Consider the following 20146-nt stretch of genomic DNA (forward strand, 5'->3'; position numbering starts at 1 on the left):
TGGGGGCTACAATGGCACCTGGCTGCACAGCCCACGCCTCCCAGCCGTGCCGGGGCTCTGGGGAGAGGTCCTCGACCTGCCAAAATCAGCTTCTCTGACACAACCACAAGGCTGTGACAGCTAGGGGCTGGTGTGGGTGGGCTCCAAAGGCAATGAGCAGAAGAGGACTGTGTCACCGGAGAGTCACCCAACCCGTGCCTCCAGGAGAGAGGGTGGGGGCCTCCCCAGCTTCCCTGCACTGCCAACCAGGTCACCTCTGCACAAAAATGGCAGCTGCCAGCGCACCTTCCCCCAACCTTCCCTGGGGGACTGGAGGTCTGCACCCGGCTGCCCATGCGTCTCCAAAACTGCCTTTAGGCTCCGGGATGGAATTACCGAGCTGAGCTAGCCCACGTTTCACTCATGCTTTCGGTGGATTTGCAAATAACAGGCATTTCACGAAACTGCCAGAGCGAGCCACTAGACATGCATGCATCCATTCAAAAAATCTTGGCTGGCCAGAAAATCACAAGTGTTGGTGAGGATGTGGAGACATTGGAACCCGTGCGCATTGCTGGTGGGAATGGAAAAGGGGCAGATGCCGTGAGGCACAGTTCCTCACAAAATTAAAAATAGAATAATCATAGGACCCAGCAATTCCATTTCTGGGTATATATCCAAAGAACTGAAGCAGGGTTTCAAACCGATACTTGCACACCCATGTTCACAGCAGTTTGTTGTTGTGTTTTGTTTTGTTTTGTTTTGAGATGGAGTCTTGCTTTGTCGCCCAGGCTGGAGTGCAATGTTGCAATCTGGGCTCACTGCAACCTCCGCTTACTGGGTTCTAGTGATTCTCCTGCCTCAGCCTCACGAGTAGCTGGGATTACAGGCGCCCACCACCATGCCCAGCTCACTTTTTATATTTTTAGTAGAGATGAGATATTGCCATGTTGGCCAGGATGGTCTCAAACTCCTGACCTCAAGTGATCTGCCCACTCCAGCCTCCCAAAGTGCTGGGATTGTAAGCGTGAGCCACTGCGCCCGGCCTCACAGCAATATCATTTACAACGCCCAAAAGGTGGAAGCAATCAAGTGTCCCAGGCACCTCAGGGTGTCCAGCTGCCTCAGACTCACCTCCAATCCCCCTGGCCTCTATCTCACGGCCCCCTCAGCCACCTGGTTACCCTTGTATCTGGTGCTTTCTCCTTGGGACTGGCTCTTGCTGGCTCCACTCCAGCCACCCCGATCCCCTTGCTGTGCTGCCCAGCACCTGCACACCCTCTCCTCTGGGCCGTTCCCTCAGCCTGGGATGCTCTTCCCACTTTCCAAACTGCCCACTCCCTTGCCCCATTCAGGTCCTGGCACAGTGAGGCCAACCCCACAGCTCTAAAATTGTAAACCCGCCATGCAGAAGCCCCATCCCTCCCTGTTTCCCTCACGGCACACCCTGCCTTCCTGCAAACCATCAGACTGGCTTATGACTTTCTTTGCATTCGACATCCCCTGTAGAATGCCACCTACACGAGGTCAGGGGACTTTGCATATTTCGTTCACCGATTTATCCCCACTCACCAGAACGGAGCCTGGCACCTAGCAGGCCCTCAGTGAGATTTGCAAGATAAAGAAGGGGTTAGAGAAATGCTGGGCTGGAAAATGTCAGCTTGGGACCTGCTTTAGGTTTCATTGGGTGTGTTCAAATTCCTCCAAAAGACGCTGAAGGGCATGTGGGTTTAACCTAATCCAAGGTTTTAGGTGGATTTAGATCTGGATCCCAAGGAATGTCGGGCCTTGGTGGAGACCTAGAGTCAAGATGATACATGATGGGAAAACATCAAAGCTGCCATCTTCTGACCAGCGCAAACGTGTCCTTGTTGAAGCTGCAGGCTGCTTAACCCCTGCTTGGCCAGAGCCCACGGCTGCAGAGAGGTCGGCCTCTCCCTGCAGTCCTCTCTGAGCCTCTCACCCACTCGGGGAGCTGACACCCCCTCCTTTGGGCCCCGCGGACCCTCAGGGCCTCACACCCTCGACTCTTGCCCAGGAGGGCTGCCCTGGGCTCTCCTGCCCCTGGCTTTCATCCTGCCTCTTCCTGAGCATCAAGAGCCGATACAGCTTTGTCAAATGAACAAAAACTGATTTTACTTCAGCTGGTGAGCCTCACAGGACGCCACTTCAAAAGAAGAGAACTCGGCTGGGCGCAGTGGCTCACACTTGTAATCTCAGCACTTTGGGAGGCCGAGGCATCAGATCACTTGAGGTCAGGAGTTCGAGACCAGCCTGGCCAACATGGTGAAACCCCGTCTCTACTAAAAATACCAAAATCAGCCAGGTGTGGTGGCGGGCGCCTGTAATCCCAGCTACTCGGGAGGCTGAGGCAGGAGGATCGCTTGAACCCAGGAGGCGGAGGTTGCAGGAAGCTGAGATTGCGCCACCGCACTCCAGCCTGGGCGACACGCCCAGACTCCATCTCAAAAAAAAAAAAAAAAGGAACTGGCTAACACAACAGGCAAACCAGGTGTCAGTGACCCCTGTTTCTTGCATCTTTTAAATATCACTATTAAGAGGATTCTTGTAAATCAGATTTGATTCCTGATCTGCCCTATCCCTTCCCTGCCTTCACTAAAAATGATAATCTGTACAAAACTCATTAGAAAGTCCCTTCATTAGCATCACTGCACTGCTGGCCACGCCCTGCACCCAGAGCCCTTGCCTCACCCAGATAGGAGCTCTGACCTCCCTGGGTTGGGGAGGCTGGGGCAGGGTCCTGCTCACCTGGGGACCCCCACAGTCACATCAGTGCCTGCCTGCTGAACCCTTACGTGGGCTTCGTCTCACTGTGAGCTGGAGTCCAGGCGCGGCCTCTGATTGGCACAGGCTGCATGAGGTTTGGACCCCAATGAGAACAGCGTAAAGGGGAAGCACGCAGGAAGGGCTGGAGGGCAGCAGACAGCACCTGGGGCCACAGGGCAGTGACGTAGGCAGAGCAGGGTGGCTCAGTGGCTCACTGGAGGGGCAGCCTAGGACAGTATGTGGCCCCTGGTCTGTGTGTCCACTGGATGAGTCAAAGGGCCAGTCACTTGCATCCGGTGACCTTTGAGTGGTGTCCCAGGCATTAAGCCACATTTCAGGGACACTGTCATATGGAAACTCACGATACCCAGGAGTCTGGACTTGAACGCGCACTTAAAGAGAGAAGGAATGCCCTCTCAGCCATTCTGATGGTATTTCTTACATTTCAGGAAATCTAATGAATGTTTAAAATTTACAAGAAGGCAATGTGTTTGTCCTCTGGGACCCAAAGGAGATTAAAGATAACCCCAAAATTGGCCGGGTACGGTGGCTCACTCCCATAATCCCAGCACTTTAGGAGGCTGAGGCAGGAGGATCACCTGAGGTCAGGAGTTTGAGACCAGCCTGGCCAACATGGTGAAACTCTGTTTCTATTAAAAATACAAAAATTAGCCTGGTGTGGTAGTGCGTGCCTGTAATCTCAGATACTCGAGGGGCTGAGGCAGGAGAATCGCTTGAACCCAGGAGGCGGAGGTTGCAGTGAGCCAAGATCGACATACTGCACTCCAGCCTGGGTGACAGAGAAAGACTCTGTTTCACACAAAAAAGAAAAAAGATAACTCCCAAATTTATCAAAGACATTGGTGAGTAAAAAAGTCAGAATACATTTGATAGTAACTAAAATCCCCATTCACAAGCAAGGCCCAGAGAGTTGCTGAATCTGTGGCCTCAGTTTCTCTGTCTGCACATAGAGGGGTTACACGGGCTGATGCCTCATTTTCTTTTATTTCAGTAAGTATTAGTAACAGTGGCTCCCTATTATGGGCTAAACTGTGTCTTCCCAAATCCATCTGGTGAAGTCCTAACCCCCAGTATCTCAGAATGTGACTCTATTTGGAGACAGGGACTTTAAATGGGTGATACAGTTAAATGAGGTCGTTAGGGCAGGCTCTAAACCAATAGGACTGGTGTCCTTCGAGGAAGCGGTGAGTAGGACACAGACACACACAGAGGGAAGGCCGTATGAGGACAAACGGAGAAGAGGACATCTACAGGCCCAGAAGGGCCTCAGAAGGAACCCACCCTGCCGACACCTCGGTCTCAGGCTTCTAGCCTCCGGAACTACGAGGAGCCAGCGGTTGAGCCGCTCTGCCTCTTGTACTCTGCTCTGGCAGACCTGGAAAACCAATACAGCGCCGCGGTCTGGCTTTGTGGTGCTGGTTTCATAGACGATCTCTGATTTTTTTCTTTTGGTGGTGGGGACACGGAATCTCACTCTTGTCACCCAGGCTGGAGTACAACGAACGGTCTTAGCTCACTGCAACCTCCGCCTCCCGGGTTCAAGTGATTCTCCTGCCTCAGCATCCCGAGTAGCTGGGATTACAGGCGCTCGCCACCACGCCCAGCTGATTTTTGAATTTTTAGTAGAGACGGGGTGTCACCACGTTGGTCAGGCTGGTGTGGAATTCCTGACATCAGGTGATCCACCCGTTTTGGTCTCCCAAAGAGATGGGATTACAGGGCTGAGCCACCGCGCCCAGGCGATCTCTGATCATTATAACAACCCCGAAAAGGAGGTATCATGGTGCCTCTGAGCTGGCTCAGGTCACCCAGCCAGAAACCCACCCAGGTTGGTCCACCTCCCCAGCCCTTGTCCTTCCCAGGGCCAGGCTGGCTGCTGTCCGTGCAGATGGTACACAGAATGCTCAGTGCTCATCACCCAGCCTCACTGCAGAAAGGCCAGCGGCCCCTACGACACTTCCAGCACTTCCTGCACCCGCTGCACGCCAGGATCACGGCTCCCACTCATCAGATGTCCCATAAATCCCGACTGCATGGTCTCCCAGTCAATTCAAGCCACGCGAGTTTCCTATTTTCCTTTGTTTGCTCTATAATGCTTTCGACTTTTCAAGAATTTCCTTCATCAGGATCTACGTTCTTCATCACGCAGGAAGGCAGCAGCCCACACACACCGCAGCACAAATGCAAATCTCCGGGATGAGGCCGGCGAGCCGTCCCCGTGCATTCTTCCCGTGACAGCTCTCCAGCCCGCGCCCCTGGCTCCAAGCATCACGGCTGCTTAGACTCGGACTTGAGGCAGAGAAAACAAATGGATGGCAAATGCCGGCTGCTTCCACAGCCTCGCCTCCCAGGCGCGTACCCCGAGTTCAGATCCTCACATCATTGCTTACCAGCTGGACACCTGGGGAAAGCCTGGTCTCCTGCTCTGTCAAATGGGGTTCATAACAAAGTTCAATGAGATCATGTACATCAAAGGCTCCACATAAAGCAGGTGCTCCAGACGCTTGCTGGGGTTTTCACTATTATTTTTATGATGATGACCAGCATGACCTAATCTCATCATTTATTCTTTTTTTTTTTTTTTTGAAATAGAGTTTCGCTCTTGTTGCCCAGCCTGAAGTGCAGTGGAGCAATCTTAGCTCACTGCAACCTCCGCCTCCCAGGCGAGTCTCTGGCCTCGGCCTTCCAAGTAGCTGGGATTACAGGCACCCACCACCCACGCCTGTCTAATTTTTTTCGTAATTTTAGTAGAGACGGGGTTTCACCGTGTTGGCCAGGCTGGTCTCGAACTCCCGACCTCAGGTGGTCCACCCACCTCGGCCTCCCAAAGTGCTGGGATTACAGGCGTGAGCCACCGTGCCCGGCCTCTCATCATTTATTCTAAGCTTACATGGTCTCAGAATTTTCAGAGAGCTGGAGTCAATGTAGGGAGAGAAGACTAAAAACAGTCGATCCAGATGTTGGTTAGTGCGGAAGGTGAAAAACCGGCTGGTGAAACGCTCCACTCTGTGCCGGCTCCCCGGCATTCTGGGGGTCTGTAGGTGGTCCGTGTTTCCGTTCACAAGGCTCTTTAGTCACATCATCTCCTCTGCTCCCCCACAACTGTCCCCCCTTTTTTTAAATCCATCCAGCCTGGATGGATCCGGGCCTGGTGTCCAACCTCTCCCGAGAGGTCTGGCACACACTGTCCTTTCCTCCCCCACTTTCCTCTAAAGGAACACTGTTCCAGTCAAACAGTGGCCACTGGCAAACGTACCTGCATTCTTTGGATTCCGTGGCATATGGCAGCGAGCAGTCCTTCTGATTAGTGGCCATTCGCTGTCCATCTGCACAGCAGGCCTCCAGGAGGACATCCGCATCCACTGTGCAGGGAAGAGAACAAGCTGAAGGTGGCTCACCACTCAACGGGCGGCGGGCCCCTCCCAGGTGCACCACCAGGACATGCACGTCCTTCTAACAACAGCATCAGGCTGGGGTGATGCTAGTGACTAACATCCCTTAGTCACTCTGCAAACCAGTACTGAAAGCCCCACCAGGCCCCAGCTGGGAGCCCACACCCCACTCCTTCCTAGAAGAAAGGCCTGAATCCTCCCCTGTCTGAATCCAACTGGGACAGGGCTGCGGCTCAGCCCTGAGATCCAAGCACACATGATCCCTGCTCCAGTCACACGCTGGAGATGCCGATGCCACCCCTGTCCAGCCGGGTCCCTGCCTTCACAGTCCAGCGGGCAAGAAAGCCCCTGCTGACAGAGGCAGGGCCACGCTGCCGGCCCGCCCAGCCCAGCAGGTCAGGGAACAGCCGACACCACTCTTTCCAGAGGAGAGACTGCAAACAGGGAGGGGGCTCAAAATGCAACGAGCTGAGTCAAGTAAGAGTTTCTCGAGCTGAGTCAAGTAAGAGTCTCTCGCCCAGGCTGGAGTGCAGTGGCGCGATCTCAGCTCACTGCAACCTCCACCTCCTAGGTTCAAGTGATTCTCCTGCCTCAGTCTCCTGAGTAGCTGGGATGACAGGTGCCCACCACCACACCCGGCTAATTTTTTGTATTTTTAGTACAGATGGGGTTTCACCATGTTGGCCAGGCTGGTCTCGAACTCCTGACCTTGGGTGATCCGCCCGCCTTGGCCTCCCAAAGTGCTGGGATTACAGGCGTGAGCCACCATACCCAGCCTAAAAACCACCAATTCTAAACCAGCTTCTGTGACCCACATCTGTGTTTTCTCCTTTAATCTTGGGAGCAAAGGGGCAGGAGCCAGGACATAAGCCTCAAGCTACAGATGAGGAAACCAAGGCTGGTGATGGTTTCTGCCCTTGACCTACCACAAGACCCCCTCTTCTACAGAAACGGGGACCTGTGAGAAGACTGGTGAGGACAGGACTGGCAAAGCAGAGAGCACAGGTTCAGGAGGAACAGCAGTCTGGCCATCTTATCTCCCACTCACAAAAAGGGCAGATGAAAGGGTCACGCACCAAGCAGCGGGCCCGCACCCTCAGAGCCAGACCACAGCCCAAATGAGCTGGGCGCGTAGGCCCTTGTGCCCCATGCCCCAGCCCCAATGGGCACCCTCCCAGCCCCTCAGCTCATGGAAGGGAGACAACCCCATTGTGCCCCGAGGGAGGAGCAGCCGGGTGCCAGGTGCCCACATACTTGGCCCTCAGTCTAAAGGACTCAAACGCCAGAAAGCATTAGCACCGACAGCCTCAGTTGCTGGGCAGAAGGTCACCTCTCGGCAGGACGTTACAAAACTGGGCTTTAAGAAGCACCACTTTTCCTTCCTAATGGCTTTCCAGACCCTAGAGGGTAAATCCCACTGGGCCTGGCAGCATTTCCATTTCCGCACATACAACTCTGGGTGCTCTGCCTGAGCGCATTCTTCTTCCAGGCCGGGCCCTCGGGGTGGCCCGGAGGGAGGCTGCTGTCTGCTCGGTGAGGCGGCACCTTGCTAAACCACACAGGGTGCTGTTGGTCATCCACCACTGTAAGCACTTCTAGACTATGCGGCCTTCAGATGCTCCATCCCGATCTCAGCAGGGGAGGAGGAGAAACTTCCAGAAACATTCCAGAATGGATAGGGTCCGTGCACAAATGAGCTGGAGCTCAGCCAGGCCATTCCAGACGGCCACGAGGAGGGGGTCTCACCTAGAACCATGCCCCCCAGTGACAACTTCTGGGCTTTCCCTTTTCCCCAGGGCTTCCAGGAAACTCAGAGCTGCTTTCTGCAGCGCAAGGTAGACCCACCCTTCTTACTCTCACCCGGCTCCCCCAGGCTGGCAGGAACAGCCCTGCAGTGGTGTGGGTAAGCGTGAAGGTCCGTCCCACAGCAAAGCCCAACAATGTCCATCAGCCTGACCACTCAGCCCATCCCCCACCTCAGGTGTCCCCTCTCCAACGATGGAACGTGAGATTCACCAGGAGCCAGAGATAACGTCAGATTGTCTGGAGTTGCGGGCCTCCCAGCACCAAAGCGTCATCCGGAGTGACAGCCACGTTATCATAGGGATAACCTTGAATGTTCCCATTCATTCATTCATTCATTCTTGCTCTAATTCATTAAGAAAAGCAAAAGCGGCCGGGCGCGGTGGCTCAAGCCTGTAATCCCAGCACTTTGGGAGGCCGAGACGGGCGGATCACGAGGTCAGGAGTTCGAGACCATCCTGGCTAACACGGTGAAACCCCGTCTCTACTAAAAAAATACAAAAAACTAGCCGGGCGAGGTGGTGGGCGCCTGTAGTCCCGGCTACTCGGGAGGCTGAGGCAGGAGAATGGCGTAAAAACCCGGGAGGCGGAGCTTGCAGTGAGCTGAGATCCGGCCACTGCACTCCACCCTGGGCGACATAGCGAGACTCCGTCTCAAAAAAAAAAAAAAAAAAAAAAAAAAAAGAAAAGCAAAAGCACTCACTAAGCCAATGACCTTATCTGTTACAGATGAGACAGGCCGTGGTGCACTCCTGGATGAACATGATGTGATCCAGCCATGTGTCCTGACAGCGAGGCTGCTTTCCCCTGTGCAGCCAAGCCCAGTTCCCATCTGTCCCCACTCCCTTCATCGCTTCTGCAGCCAAGCCCGGTTCCCATGTCTGCCCCCACACTCCCTTCACCCCTTCTCTGGCCAGGCCCACTGAGCCCCCGCCTGCAGTTTCACCCTCATGTCTTCTGCAGCCTGTCTCCTGTCCTAGCCCACCTCCCATGCCCTGTCACCTTCTCCTGGCCTGCCCCCCCGCATGGCTCAGGTGCCCCTCTGCTCCCACATCACCCTGTGCCTGGCGCATGTCTCTACATCCTCCAGCACCCTGCCTGCCTGCCCTACACTCATAGCCACAAATGTCTTGAGGGCAGGCTCTGTCTCCTGTCCTTGTATACCCCCAGCATCCATGCCAGCACGTGGCAGCCACAGAGTTGAGTGAAAAGAGTGTAAGCTTTGGAGCCAAACAGCCTTTGGCTCCAGCACTCTCTTGCTCTCTAACCCTGGGCAGGCGGCATCGTCTCTCTGAACCATAGCTTCCCCAGTGGGAGAACGGGGCTTGCACTATCTTCCCAGGGTTGCTGAGAAGAGGGATGCACTTTATAAAGTTCCAAGCACACAGAAAGCTCTCTGTAAACTGGCTGGAGGATTAAACCATCGAAGGGGACTGACTTATCGATGCTCATAAGAAATGGGGAAGACACAGCCGAGTGCTGGTGTGCGGAATCCCCCGCGGGTGAGCTGCGGCCCCGGAGCCTCCTTCAGACTCTGAGAAAGGAAAACACATGGGAGGGCAGGCTCCCATGGCCCTGGGAATTCTGCACCCAGAGCTGCAGAAATGGTTTGGAAATGCTTCCTGCTGGGGAGCCTGGGCACTGTGAACCTTAAGCTCAGCAGGACGATGAAAATCAAATGTGAAGTCCTTCGGTCTTCCAGAAACTCGGAAGTTAGCTCCCATGTTCTGAGCAGCCCCAGAGCTGGAACTCTGCAAAGCAGAGCCGTCTGGGGGCTGTGCCCGAGGGAAGCTGAGCTCACCCCATCATTAGCCAAGGGAGAGCTCCTGCACAGCCCCATCAGAGAGTCCACGACGAGCCGAGCAGGGTCCCTGGCCAGGCTGGATGGTGACGAGGCAGAGGCATGGGGAGGGGGCCTGAGAAGGGGACGATCATCCTCACTGTAACACTCACCAATCAACTGCCAGGCCCTGACCCACATGGGCCTACAGACAAGGCCACTCTCATTCACCGGCTCTCACGCCTCGACCCCTTCCATTCATTCTGCTATCATCCTGCCTGGGCTCCACATGGAATTAAGAACAGAGGAAGCTGAAAAGCGTCAAGTCACCAGTGACATGAACATAAATATTAAGGTGTCCCTGTTCCCACCCAGGCTGTGCTGCACCCACCACAAACCAGTGTGCGGCCAGCTCCTCACAGGGCTCAGTGGCCTCCACGCCCTCCTGCCCACTGCTCTCACCCACGGGTCCTGGGCCCTGGGTTCTGGCATCAGGCTCAGTCCTGGCAGCCTCCTACACTGTTCTTTCTTGCTCCTCCTGAATTAAAACCGCCTTTGGGGGCCAGAGATGGTGTCTTCCTCCTCTCACTGTCCATGTCGCACCTGCCCGTGCCCAGCACACACATCATGGCTCAGTAAGCACCGGTTAAACAGAGCCAGGGGAAGGGGCCCCATCAGCAAGACCACTCTTGACATGCAAAGGCTGCTGGGGCAGGATCCTCTGCCCCACAAACAAGCCTCCTCCTCCTCCATCATCCCAGGGGATGGAGGCAGTGACCCCCAGGAAAATCCTTAGGGGTCAGAGCCCACCCACACAAAATACGGGGCTCGTTAGAATTTCGGCAAAGGCCAGGGATGAGCTGGGGGTCGGGGAGTGGCTGAGGCTACAGAACTGCGTTTCTTAGCCTTGGAGATATGCCTCGATTTCCCTGGTGGGCTCAGCACTGGTTACCTCCCACCCATTCGAGGAAAACTGAGCTTCAGGAAGAGGGGCCTGGCATCATGGCTCCAGATGCCAACAAAAGTACTATCAGCAGCAGGTTAGAGATGTGTGTAGCCCACACAAGAAAAGGTGTGTCATTAACTTGTGTTCCAAAACAAGGGCACCGACCTCTTTACAAGCTTACCGTGGGACAGGGTGGGAACAGTTTCCCTCAAGCACAAAACCAACCCCACTCCCATCCCTCAGACATATCCTTTCCAAGACACATTCTGATTAGAAAGGAAAAAAAGTTGTCTCTGTCCCCTTTTAAATAAACAAGCTTGGCCGGGTGCGGTGGCTCATGCCTGTAATCCCAACAGGTTGAGGTGGGTGGATCATGAGGTCAGGAGTTCGAGACCAGCCTGACCAACATGGTGAAATCCTGTTTCTACTAAAAATACAAAAATTAGCCGGGCATGGTGGTGCACGCCTGTAGTCTCAGCTACTTAGGAAGCTGAGGCAGAAGAATCACCTGAACCTGGGAAGCAGAGGTTGCAGTGAGCCAAGATCACACCACTGCACTCCAACCTGGGTAACAGAGCAAGACTCCGTCACAAAATAAAATAAACAAGCTTTACTCTGGTTATGAAAATCAAGAAAGGCCAGTAAGGCAGGTACAGTGACCCAGGACAAGAGTACCTATGAGGTCCCTAGAGGAGTTAAATCTGTACGGAATTTGTCAAAGACAGGAAGTAGAAGGATAGGTGCCAAAGGCTGGGGGAGGGAGGACGGAGAGTTAGTATTTAACAGTTTGGGAATGTGAAAAGTTCTGGAGATGGAGGGTGGTGATGACTGTACAATAATGTGACTGTGTTTAATACCATTGGACCGTACACTTAGAAATGGTTAAAATGGGCCGGGCGCAGTGGCTCATGCCTGTAATCCCAGCTACAATTAGCCGGGTTTGGTGGGGTGCGCTTGCAATCCCAGCTACTCAGGAGGCTGAGAGACAGCAGAATCACTGGAACCTGGGAGGTAAAGGATGCAGTGAGCAGGGATTATGCCACTGCACTCCAGCCTGGGAGACAGAGTGAGACTCTGTCTCAAAAAAAAAAAAAAAAAAAGGAAATGGTTAAAATGGCACACATCCTATGTGACACATATTTTACCACAATAAAAAGTACATTTCTTAAGCAAAATAATTTAGTGTTTGTTGGCCATCTTGTAACATCCTGCATTATGAAAGCAATCAGATGTTTTGCCCATTGATTTACTTGCCTTCTTCAATCAATGTTGTTTTCATGCAGTAATCTGAACAGTGTCAAGTGAATTAATTTAATAGATTGTATTTCAGAATGTTCTGTACCGCAGTTTGACCATGTATGCAATGGTTTACATGGCAAGCTATGAAACTTCAAATGAGACTTAAAATGTTCAGTAAAAAACAGCTTGCAACTTTGCAACCAAAATAAAGATGACTTAACAACTTTAAAAGAACAACAACAACAAAAGGCCAGGCATCGCGGCTCAGGCCTGTGATCCCAGCACTTTGGAAGGCAGAGGTGGGAGGATGGCTTGAGCCCAGGAGTTCAAGGTTGCAGTGGGCCATGATTGCAACACTGCACTCCAGCCTGGGGGACAGGGGGAGACCCCATCTCAAAACAAACAAAAATCCTAAAAACAAGGATCTTAGCTACCCGGTGTGTCCTGTGAGGGTGGGGAGATGGGGGTGGGGAAGGGCCTGAGGTCCAGCCCCACCCCGGCTGTGCCTCCAGCATCCCTGCAGGCACTTCCAGTTGCTCATTTACCTGGGGATCGGGTCACCTGTGGATATCCAAACACCGGATGTCCTGAGCTTCACTGCCCCATCACACAGGCTGGGGACCATCTGAGGCCCACGGAGGCACCTCCCACCTCACTCTCCTACCCACCTGCTCATCAAGTGCTACCCCATGTGGTGCCTTCTCAGTGCCTGCCCAGGACCCTCAGCCAGGCTGGGGCGGGGGCAAAGAGGGGACTGGGGCTAAAAGATCCCCCACGCCAACTCCACACCTCATGGCTACCAAGAGTTCTGCAGGGGTCGACAGCATCCAACCAACTGCCTAATCAGTCAGACCCCCCACCTTCAGAAGGGTGTAAAGTCAAGGCCATTTGTACACAAACCCTAGGGCATCCGAGCAGCCCTGGAACACTGTGAGTCAGGAGGGTAATGTTGGCCAAACGAAGCCACGCCTGCTTCTTCTATCCCCGACCACCGACAGCTGTGAGCAGGTCTGAGATCCAAAAATTACCTCTGACCAGTCCCACAATGGACACCCACCCAAGCCGAACAGGCACTCGCTGGAAACTCCACGCTGGGATGTGGGGGCTCAAGAGAGAAGCAGGGCCTCAGGGGACCTAGAATCTTCTCTCCCAGACCATTTCCTGTTGTTTCTTAGGAGTCTCAATCAACCAGTCTCAATCTGACCCTGCCTCTGACCACGTGAGTTAGATCCAAAGCATAATATTAGATATAAACCAAGAGCAAACTCTCTCAAAATCTTGTTAACCTTCAACTCGAACGTTCCCAGGGAAGGCAACACTGCAGGTTAAAACTGCTCAGCCTTGAATCTGGCTCCCTCCCTTACTAAGACTCAGGGTGCCTCATTTCCTTCATCTGTAAAAATGGGGGAAGAAGCCGGGAGCGCTGGCTCACGCGTGTAATCCCAGAGCTTTGGGAGGCCGAAGTGGGCAGTCATCACTTCAGGCCAGGAGTTCGAGACCAGCCTGGCCAACATGGTGAAACGCTGTCTCCACTAAAAATATAAAAATTAGCTGGCATGGTGGCAGGCCCCTGAAATCCCAGCTACTCAGGAGGCTGAGGCGAGAGAATCGCTTGAGCCCGGGAGGCAGAGGTTGCAGTAAGCCGAGATCGAACCACTGCACTCCATACTGGGTGAGAGTGAGACTGTCAAAAAAAAAAAAAAAAAAAAAAAAAAGCCAGGCGTGGTGGCTCACACCTATAATCCCAGCTACTCGGGAGGCTGAGGCAGGAGAATCACTTGAACCCGGGAGGCAGAGGTTGCAGTGAGCTGCAACCTCCAGATCCAGAGGAGGCAGGAGGATCACCTGAGGTTGGGAATTTGAGACCAGCCTGACCAACATGGAGAAACCCTGTCTCTAATAAAAATACAAAATTAGCCAGGTGTGGTGACGTATGCCTGTAATCCCAGCTACTCGGGAGGCTGAGGTTGCAGTGAGCTGAGATTGTGCCATTGCACTCCAGCCTGGGCAACAAGAGTGAAACTCTGTCTCAAAAAAAAAAAGCATGGGGGAAGACTGATGAGACAATCCAGGAAAAGTACTTACATCAGCGCACTGACCACAAGAAAAAACAGAAGCTTCACAATTAAACAAAGGGAAAAGTTACCGCGCCAGGATAGGGAGAACATTCTTTTTCAAAGGAACCGCACACTCCTCCAGGCTGACACGGTGCCCAACGGCCAATACGCCACCACGTCCACCACCTCTCTTCAGGAGAGAGACATGCCTGCCAGAGTAACTGGATGGAGATGGCTCAGTTCACAGGCCTCAGATACCGTTTGTTGCCTGGGACAGCTGCTAAAACTACATTTTTTCCAGGTGACTTAGGCGTCCATAAAGATTATGGTATAGATCAGTGGCATGCCCCAGGTTCCAAGGCATGCAGAGAAACAGGTCACATGGCCTGCAGGGACCATGCCCTAGAGGCCTGGGAAGGATATGGCCACGTGCTCTTTCTAAGAATACAGATGCTCAGAGAGATTCTGTACCACTCCTTGGGTGGAAGCTTCCAGAACGTCAGCCCGCTAGCTGTAAACATCGCAGAAGCTTTGGGCAATGTCTGATCCCATTCCTGGAAGCCCGTGAGCCACTAGGATCTTAATACCCAGGTTGCTGACCATGCAGATTGTCACAGAGGGGAGACTGGGGGCTGGGAACCCAGAGGCCTGGAATCTGCTTCTGATCTCACGGCTGAGAGTTTTCCCACCTGGAGCAAGTCCGGGCCTCAGTTTTTTCATTTACAAACGGAATGGAGTTTGGGAATATGAAAAGTTCTGCAGATGGAGGGTAAATGGAGGAATGGAGGATTTCGCCTGCAGTTAAGAGCAGACTTCCCAAATCCCACCCCGTGTACAGGCATTGCTCTGACAAAATTTCCACTGGGTTGCAACAAAATAGGGTGAAATCAAAGCAGGACCCAGGGACCTCTACAAAGCCTGCCCGATTCCATCTACAATGCTGTCTTTTATTGTGAGACCGCGTCCTTCCAAAATCCGGGGCATCAAAATGTTCCCTACCTCTATGAAGTGGTGACGATACGAGATGGTGGTTGATTAGGTGTCTATTTTTTTATTTTAATATCCTCATCGGGCAAACGAGGATATTTTAAAAGTTGCAAAGCTCCGTGAATAGCTGGGGATGAAGAAAGGGCATGTGATGAGAAGCCAGCCTCAATTTCCTTGATTTCCTCTGCTCAAGCTCAAACACTCAGAGGCAGCCGAGGGCATCAGGAGTTTTGAAAAGTGAATGGGAGCTTGAGGCTTTGTTCCCTGTGCCTCCTGGACTCACCACCCAAAAGGATCACGCCCCCGCCCCACCTGCCCCATAGCGTTGTCTAAAGCTACAGCAAAGAGTTGGAGTGGCCTCCGTGGTGTCCAGAACCAAGGTACCAAAAAGCCTGAAATGCAACGAGATGTCAACCACAGAGATTCTGATGGAAAGTTCCAGCCAAACAGGACTGGGCGACTACTCCCAACCCCCACCTGCGCCCTGCCCCTCCAAGCCTGGGAAGCCAGCAGGGATCCAGCCAGATTGGCCTATGTCCCTGCATCCCTTACAGGTCCAGGATGAGGACAGACTTGTGTGCCCTCTCCAAGGCCACCTGGCCTCTGAAGGAGGAAGCAGGACAAACTGGAGCCTGCTCTTAGGGCTCCTGGCCCCATACTCAACACAAGACCTGCCTGTGTCCACTGCTGAGCCTGTCCCCAGCATCTGTCACTGAGATGACAGGGGTCTTGGGTGGTGAACCAGCCGGGAGAAGGCAGCAAGAGGGGAGGAGCAGAAGGCACCTCTCTGGGAAAGTGAGAAGCATTCTCCCCACAGCTCCCTCCAGGCAGCTCTGGCCCAGGCAGCAACTTCCTACATCAGCCCAGTGTACAGAGGGGCATCCTCATCCTTCTGCAACATCCCACCCTGCTCCAAGGGCCTCCTGGGCTTCCAGGACGCATCTCCCCCGGTGTTCCTCTCGCTGCTCTGGCCACCTGTCATGCATCCTACGCACCTGGCATTTGGAACCTGGAGCGTCACAGGCTGGAGGGTCTCAGGACACTTGCTCTCCTCAGGCCAGCTTGTTCATGCCACACCGGCTCAAAGATCCCTTCCTCCAGGAAGTCCTCCCTAACTACCGCCAATGCACACACATATGCACATACACACGTATGCACATGGGACATATATGTTTTCTTTCTTGCATGGTCTCTTTGTACCCTGAGCTGCCCAGCACTTGGCACAAATAATTAACTCTGTACTTAGTGCCACGAGGCTAAGCCAGACAGTCTCATTCTGCATCCTGCCCCCATGCCTGCCCTGAGCAGTCATTCAATAAACGTCTGTGAATGAATGAATGCACAAATGAGCTCACGTGATCCTAGTTATTCTATGAAAGGGGGCAAAGAGAGAATCACCGAGTTGCCCGAGGCCATGCAGCCTCTGCAAAGGCAGGCTTCAGATCCAGCTGTGACTCCAAAGCTCACACACACCCCACCATCACACTCCAAAGGAAATAGGCTTCCCCCTGAACTAGACTTAAAGATTCAAGTCTTCTAAAGGTGCGTGAGGCTGGCCGGGCGTGGTGGCTCACACCTGTAATCCCAGCACTTTGGGAGGCTGAGGTGGGCAGATCACGAGGTCAGGACCACCCTGGCCAACATACTGAAAACCCGTCTCTACTAAAAATACAAAAAATTAGCTGGGCATGATGGTGGGCGCCTGTAATCCCAGCTACTCAGGAGGCTGAGGCAGGAGGATTGCTTGAACCTGGGAGGCGGAGGTTGCAGTGAGCCGAGATCGCGCCCATGACAGTGCGAGATTCCATCTCAAAAAAAAAAAAAAAACAGATACATGAGGCTGTCCAGTGTGCTGGTGAGGGGTATAGCATCAGGGCCAAGCTGCCCAAGCTCGAATCCTGGTGCTGCCACTTAGCAGCTGTGCGCCCACGGGCTTGCTACCTGGACTCTCTGGGCCTCCATGTCCCCCCATTGATGAGGGGGACAATGACAGCACCTCCTTTGCAGGGCTAGGGTGAGGGCATAGCTAAGTAACACAGGTGAACTGGGGCAGGGGTGGGGCATGAAGGGGCGATTCCCCATGCTGTGGGGAGACCACGCTGGGTGTACAGGTGTTGGGTTTCCATCCTCAACCCACCACATGCATCAATGGCTCTCAGGAATGGCACTGTGTGGGTCCACAGAGGAGTTCTAGGCCAAAACAAGAAGCCAGGCTTCATACCTAGGTAGCAAAACTCACAGGACCTTTTCACTCAGTGGGTGACGGGATCCAAAAGGAAAAATAGGGCCAGGCGCAGTGGCTCACACCTGTAATCCCAACACTTTGGGAGGCCGAGGCGGGTAGATCACTTGAGGTCAGGAGTTCGAGACCAGTCTGGCCAACATGGTGAAACTCCATCTCTACTAAAAATACAAAAATTAGCCAGATGTGGTGGCACACGCCTGTAGTCCCAGCTACTCAGGAGGCTGAGGCAGGAGAATGGTTTGAATCCAGGAGGTGGAGGTTGCAGTGAGCCGAGATCACACCACTGCCCTCCAGTCTGGCCAGCAGAGTGAGACCCCATCTCAAAAATAATAATAAAAAAATAAAAACAGGTTCAAAACAACACTGGATCACCTATTTCGTAGGGCTGCTGAGAAGACGACATTCATTACTAAATGGAAAGCATTTCACCTATAATAATTACCCAGAGGACCTTCACATCTCATAGTGAAGGAAAAAGAGGCAGAGAGTTTGTGGGTGTCATCGAGATCTCTTCAGGCACTTTCAGAATTGGGACCAACACACAGCTTCCTAACCCCCTTCTAAAGTTGGCTCCGCACAGTGTAGTAACCCGCAAATAACCTGTAAGCAGCTAGGGTGACGGGCGTCCCGCTCCCTCCCACCCTAGCCTCTAGTTAGGACCACTGTGGGGTTAAAGGAGGTGGGGCACAGCCCAGCTTTAGGCCCAGCCCCAGCCCCGCTCCTCGCTGGGTGACTTGCGGCAGATGACTTAGCCAGCCCTGAGCTCCCCTCCAGCCTGAGGGGGTCTCCGATCCCAGGGAAGTTGACACAATGGTTCCCCACTCCCACCCTGTTCAGTTATGGGGCCACATGTGAGATCATTACAAGGAAACTGGAACCATATGGGGCCTACAAAAGGATTCATTCATCAAATTGTTATGATTTGCTATTCTGCAAAAGGAAAATCTTGTTGTATAAAATATGCTGGCAAAATAACTACATGCCTTCTTAGAACTGTTCTAATAAACTTCACCTGAAAAGCGGCCCTGCCCAGGTGCCCAGTGCTCAGAGCCCAGCTTTAAAGTCTCGCCAGGTCGGGGAAGCTGCTGGAGAAGTCCCTAGACAGCACAGTCCCCCCAGTGGTGAGGAGGGGGTGGAACTGGAAGGAGCTGGAAGGAACTGGAAGGAGCTGGAAGGAGCTGGAAGGAACTGGTGGAACTGGAAGGAACTGGAAGGGGGTAGAAGGAGGGGGTTTCCCTGGAAGTCTCATGTTTTCTGTTCCTTCCAGGTCTTTGGCCCTGCCATTTCCCCTGCCAGGAACACCCTTTCCCCCATCCTCCCAGCCCCACCCACAGACTTAGCCACTGCCTTTTCCTCCTCAGGTTCCCAGTTTGCATGCCGCTTCCTCCAGGAAGTCTTCCCTGACTCTGCCAGTAGGGCTCAGTTCATTTTTCTGGATCTCCTAGGGAATGTGAGTTGCATGGGCGGTGGGGGGCGGGGGGCGGGACCAGGTATCTCTCCTTTCCTGCCATAGCCACAAGACATAGAGCAGTGTCTGGCACTGAGCTTTCCCTTTGTGAATGAATGACCGAACGGCTAAGAACACCACCTTTCCCGACAGGGGTTTGGCACTGACAGCTGCCAGTCCTGTAGCCCCATGGGGCCTTCTTCTCAGCGCCTGGCTGGGAAATTCAGCAGTAGTAGAACATTCAGAGGCATCTTGGGGAGAATGATTCTGGGGTGTTGGCAGAATCGTGCTCTTCCCGTGCTCCCCTCACATCTAGCCCCATCTCCTCCAAAGAGCTTCCAGGGAGCCCCCAAGGCCTGCGAAAGCACCTGGTGCCAACACTTCCTAGGGAAGGGGACAACAGGAATAATGGCTAACATTAATAATAGAGCTGCTGGCCAGCACGGTGGCTCATGCCAGTAATCCCAGCATTTTGGGAGGCCGAGGCAGGTGGATCACCAGAGGTCAGGAGTTCGAGACCAGCCTGGCCAACATGGTGAAACGCTGTCTCCACTAAAAATACAAAAATTAGCTGGGCGTGGTGGCGGGCGCCTGTAATCCCAGTTGCTGGGGAGGCTGAGGCAGGAGAATTGCTTGAACCCGGGAGGCAGAGGTCGCAGTGAGTCGAGATCATGGCATTGTACTCCAGCCTGGACGACAAGAGCGAAACTCTGTCTCAAAAATAAAATAATAATAATATAGCTGCCATGGTAGACACCATCCTAGGTTCTCTCTCTTAATCCTCAAGGCAACCGAAGAAGTAGGTTTTTGTTCTCTTCATTTTACAAATGAGAAAACCACCAAAGCATATCGTGGCTTTTTCTGATGCAAACTGATTTCTAGTCTCACAAGGCCTGTGGAGCCTCCAGCACCTGAACGTGAGTCAGCCGCGTGCCCCTCCTCCTGCCCCACACACCTGCAGGGGTGGCAAATGCAGCCCTGAGTTGGGGTCCCTCAGCAGGGCCAGGAGCGGGGCTCAGGAGCAGGGTGTGAGCTAGAGCTGTGGGTGTGGCAGGAGAGGCCCCAGAGCTGACCCCCAGGGCACAGAGTCTCATCTTCACGCATTGGGTGCCCTGAACCCCACCTCCTGACTGGGAAATTTCCAGGAGTGGCGGCACAGACCACATGTTTTCAAGCCAAGTCCTCCCTGGTCTTTGTTCTCCCTCCCAACTTTCTTTTAATCAGTTGGAAATGCTGCCCAGCCGCAGCCAGAGGCCAAGAAAGCTTTGGAGAAAACACAATCGTCTTTTCCTAACACCTCCTCCTCTCCTCTCCCTCCCACCCAGCTCTCAGTAAAGCCCAACGGGACCGACAGACGCAGGACAGACAGGCGGCTCCTCTCGGCCCTTTGGCAAGAAAGATCAGCGCCCTTCTCCATTTAAGTGGCCGTCACCAAAGGAGTTTCTGCAGATCAGCTAACAGGC

At 53.5% G+C, this 20146-nt stretch overlaps 1 protein-coding gene across 2 annotated transcripts in view; it reads right to left on the reverse strand.

The window, feature by feature from the left end:
* Positions 1–20146, reverse strand: part of FBLN1 (fibulin 1) — a 97916-nt gene that overhangs the window by 75528 nt on the left and 2242 nt on the right. For both annotated transcript variants that reach the window (XM_050805852.1, XM_050805853.1), the window contains exon 2: positions 6044–6149. In XM_050805852.1, the coding sequence (XP_050661809.1) occupies positions 6044–6149 (106 nt within the window). The remainder of the gene's footprint in view (positions 1–6043; positions 6150–20146) is intronic.

This window comes from Macaca thibetana, chromosome 10 (assembly GCF_024542745.1).
Source record: "Macaca thibetana thibetana isolate TM-01 chromosome 10, ASM2454274v1, whole genome shotgun sequence".
Classification (NCBI taxonomy): Eukaryota; Metazoa; Chordata; class Mammalia; order Primates; family Cercopithecidae; genus Macaca; species Macaca thibetana.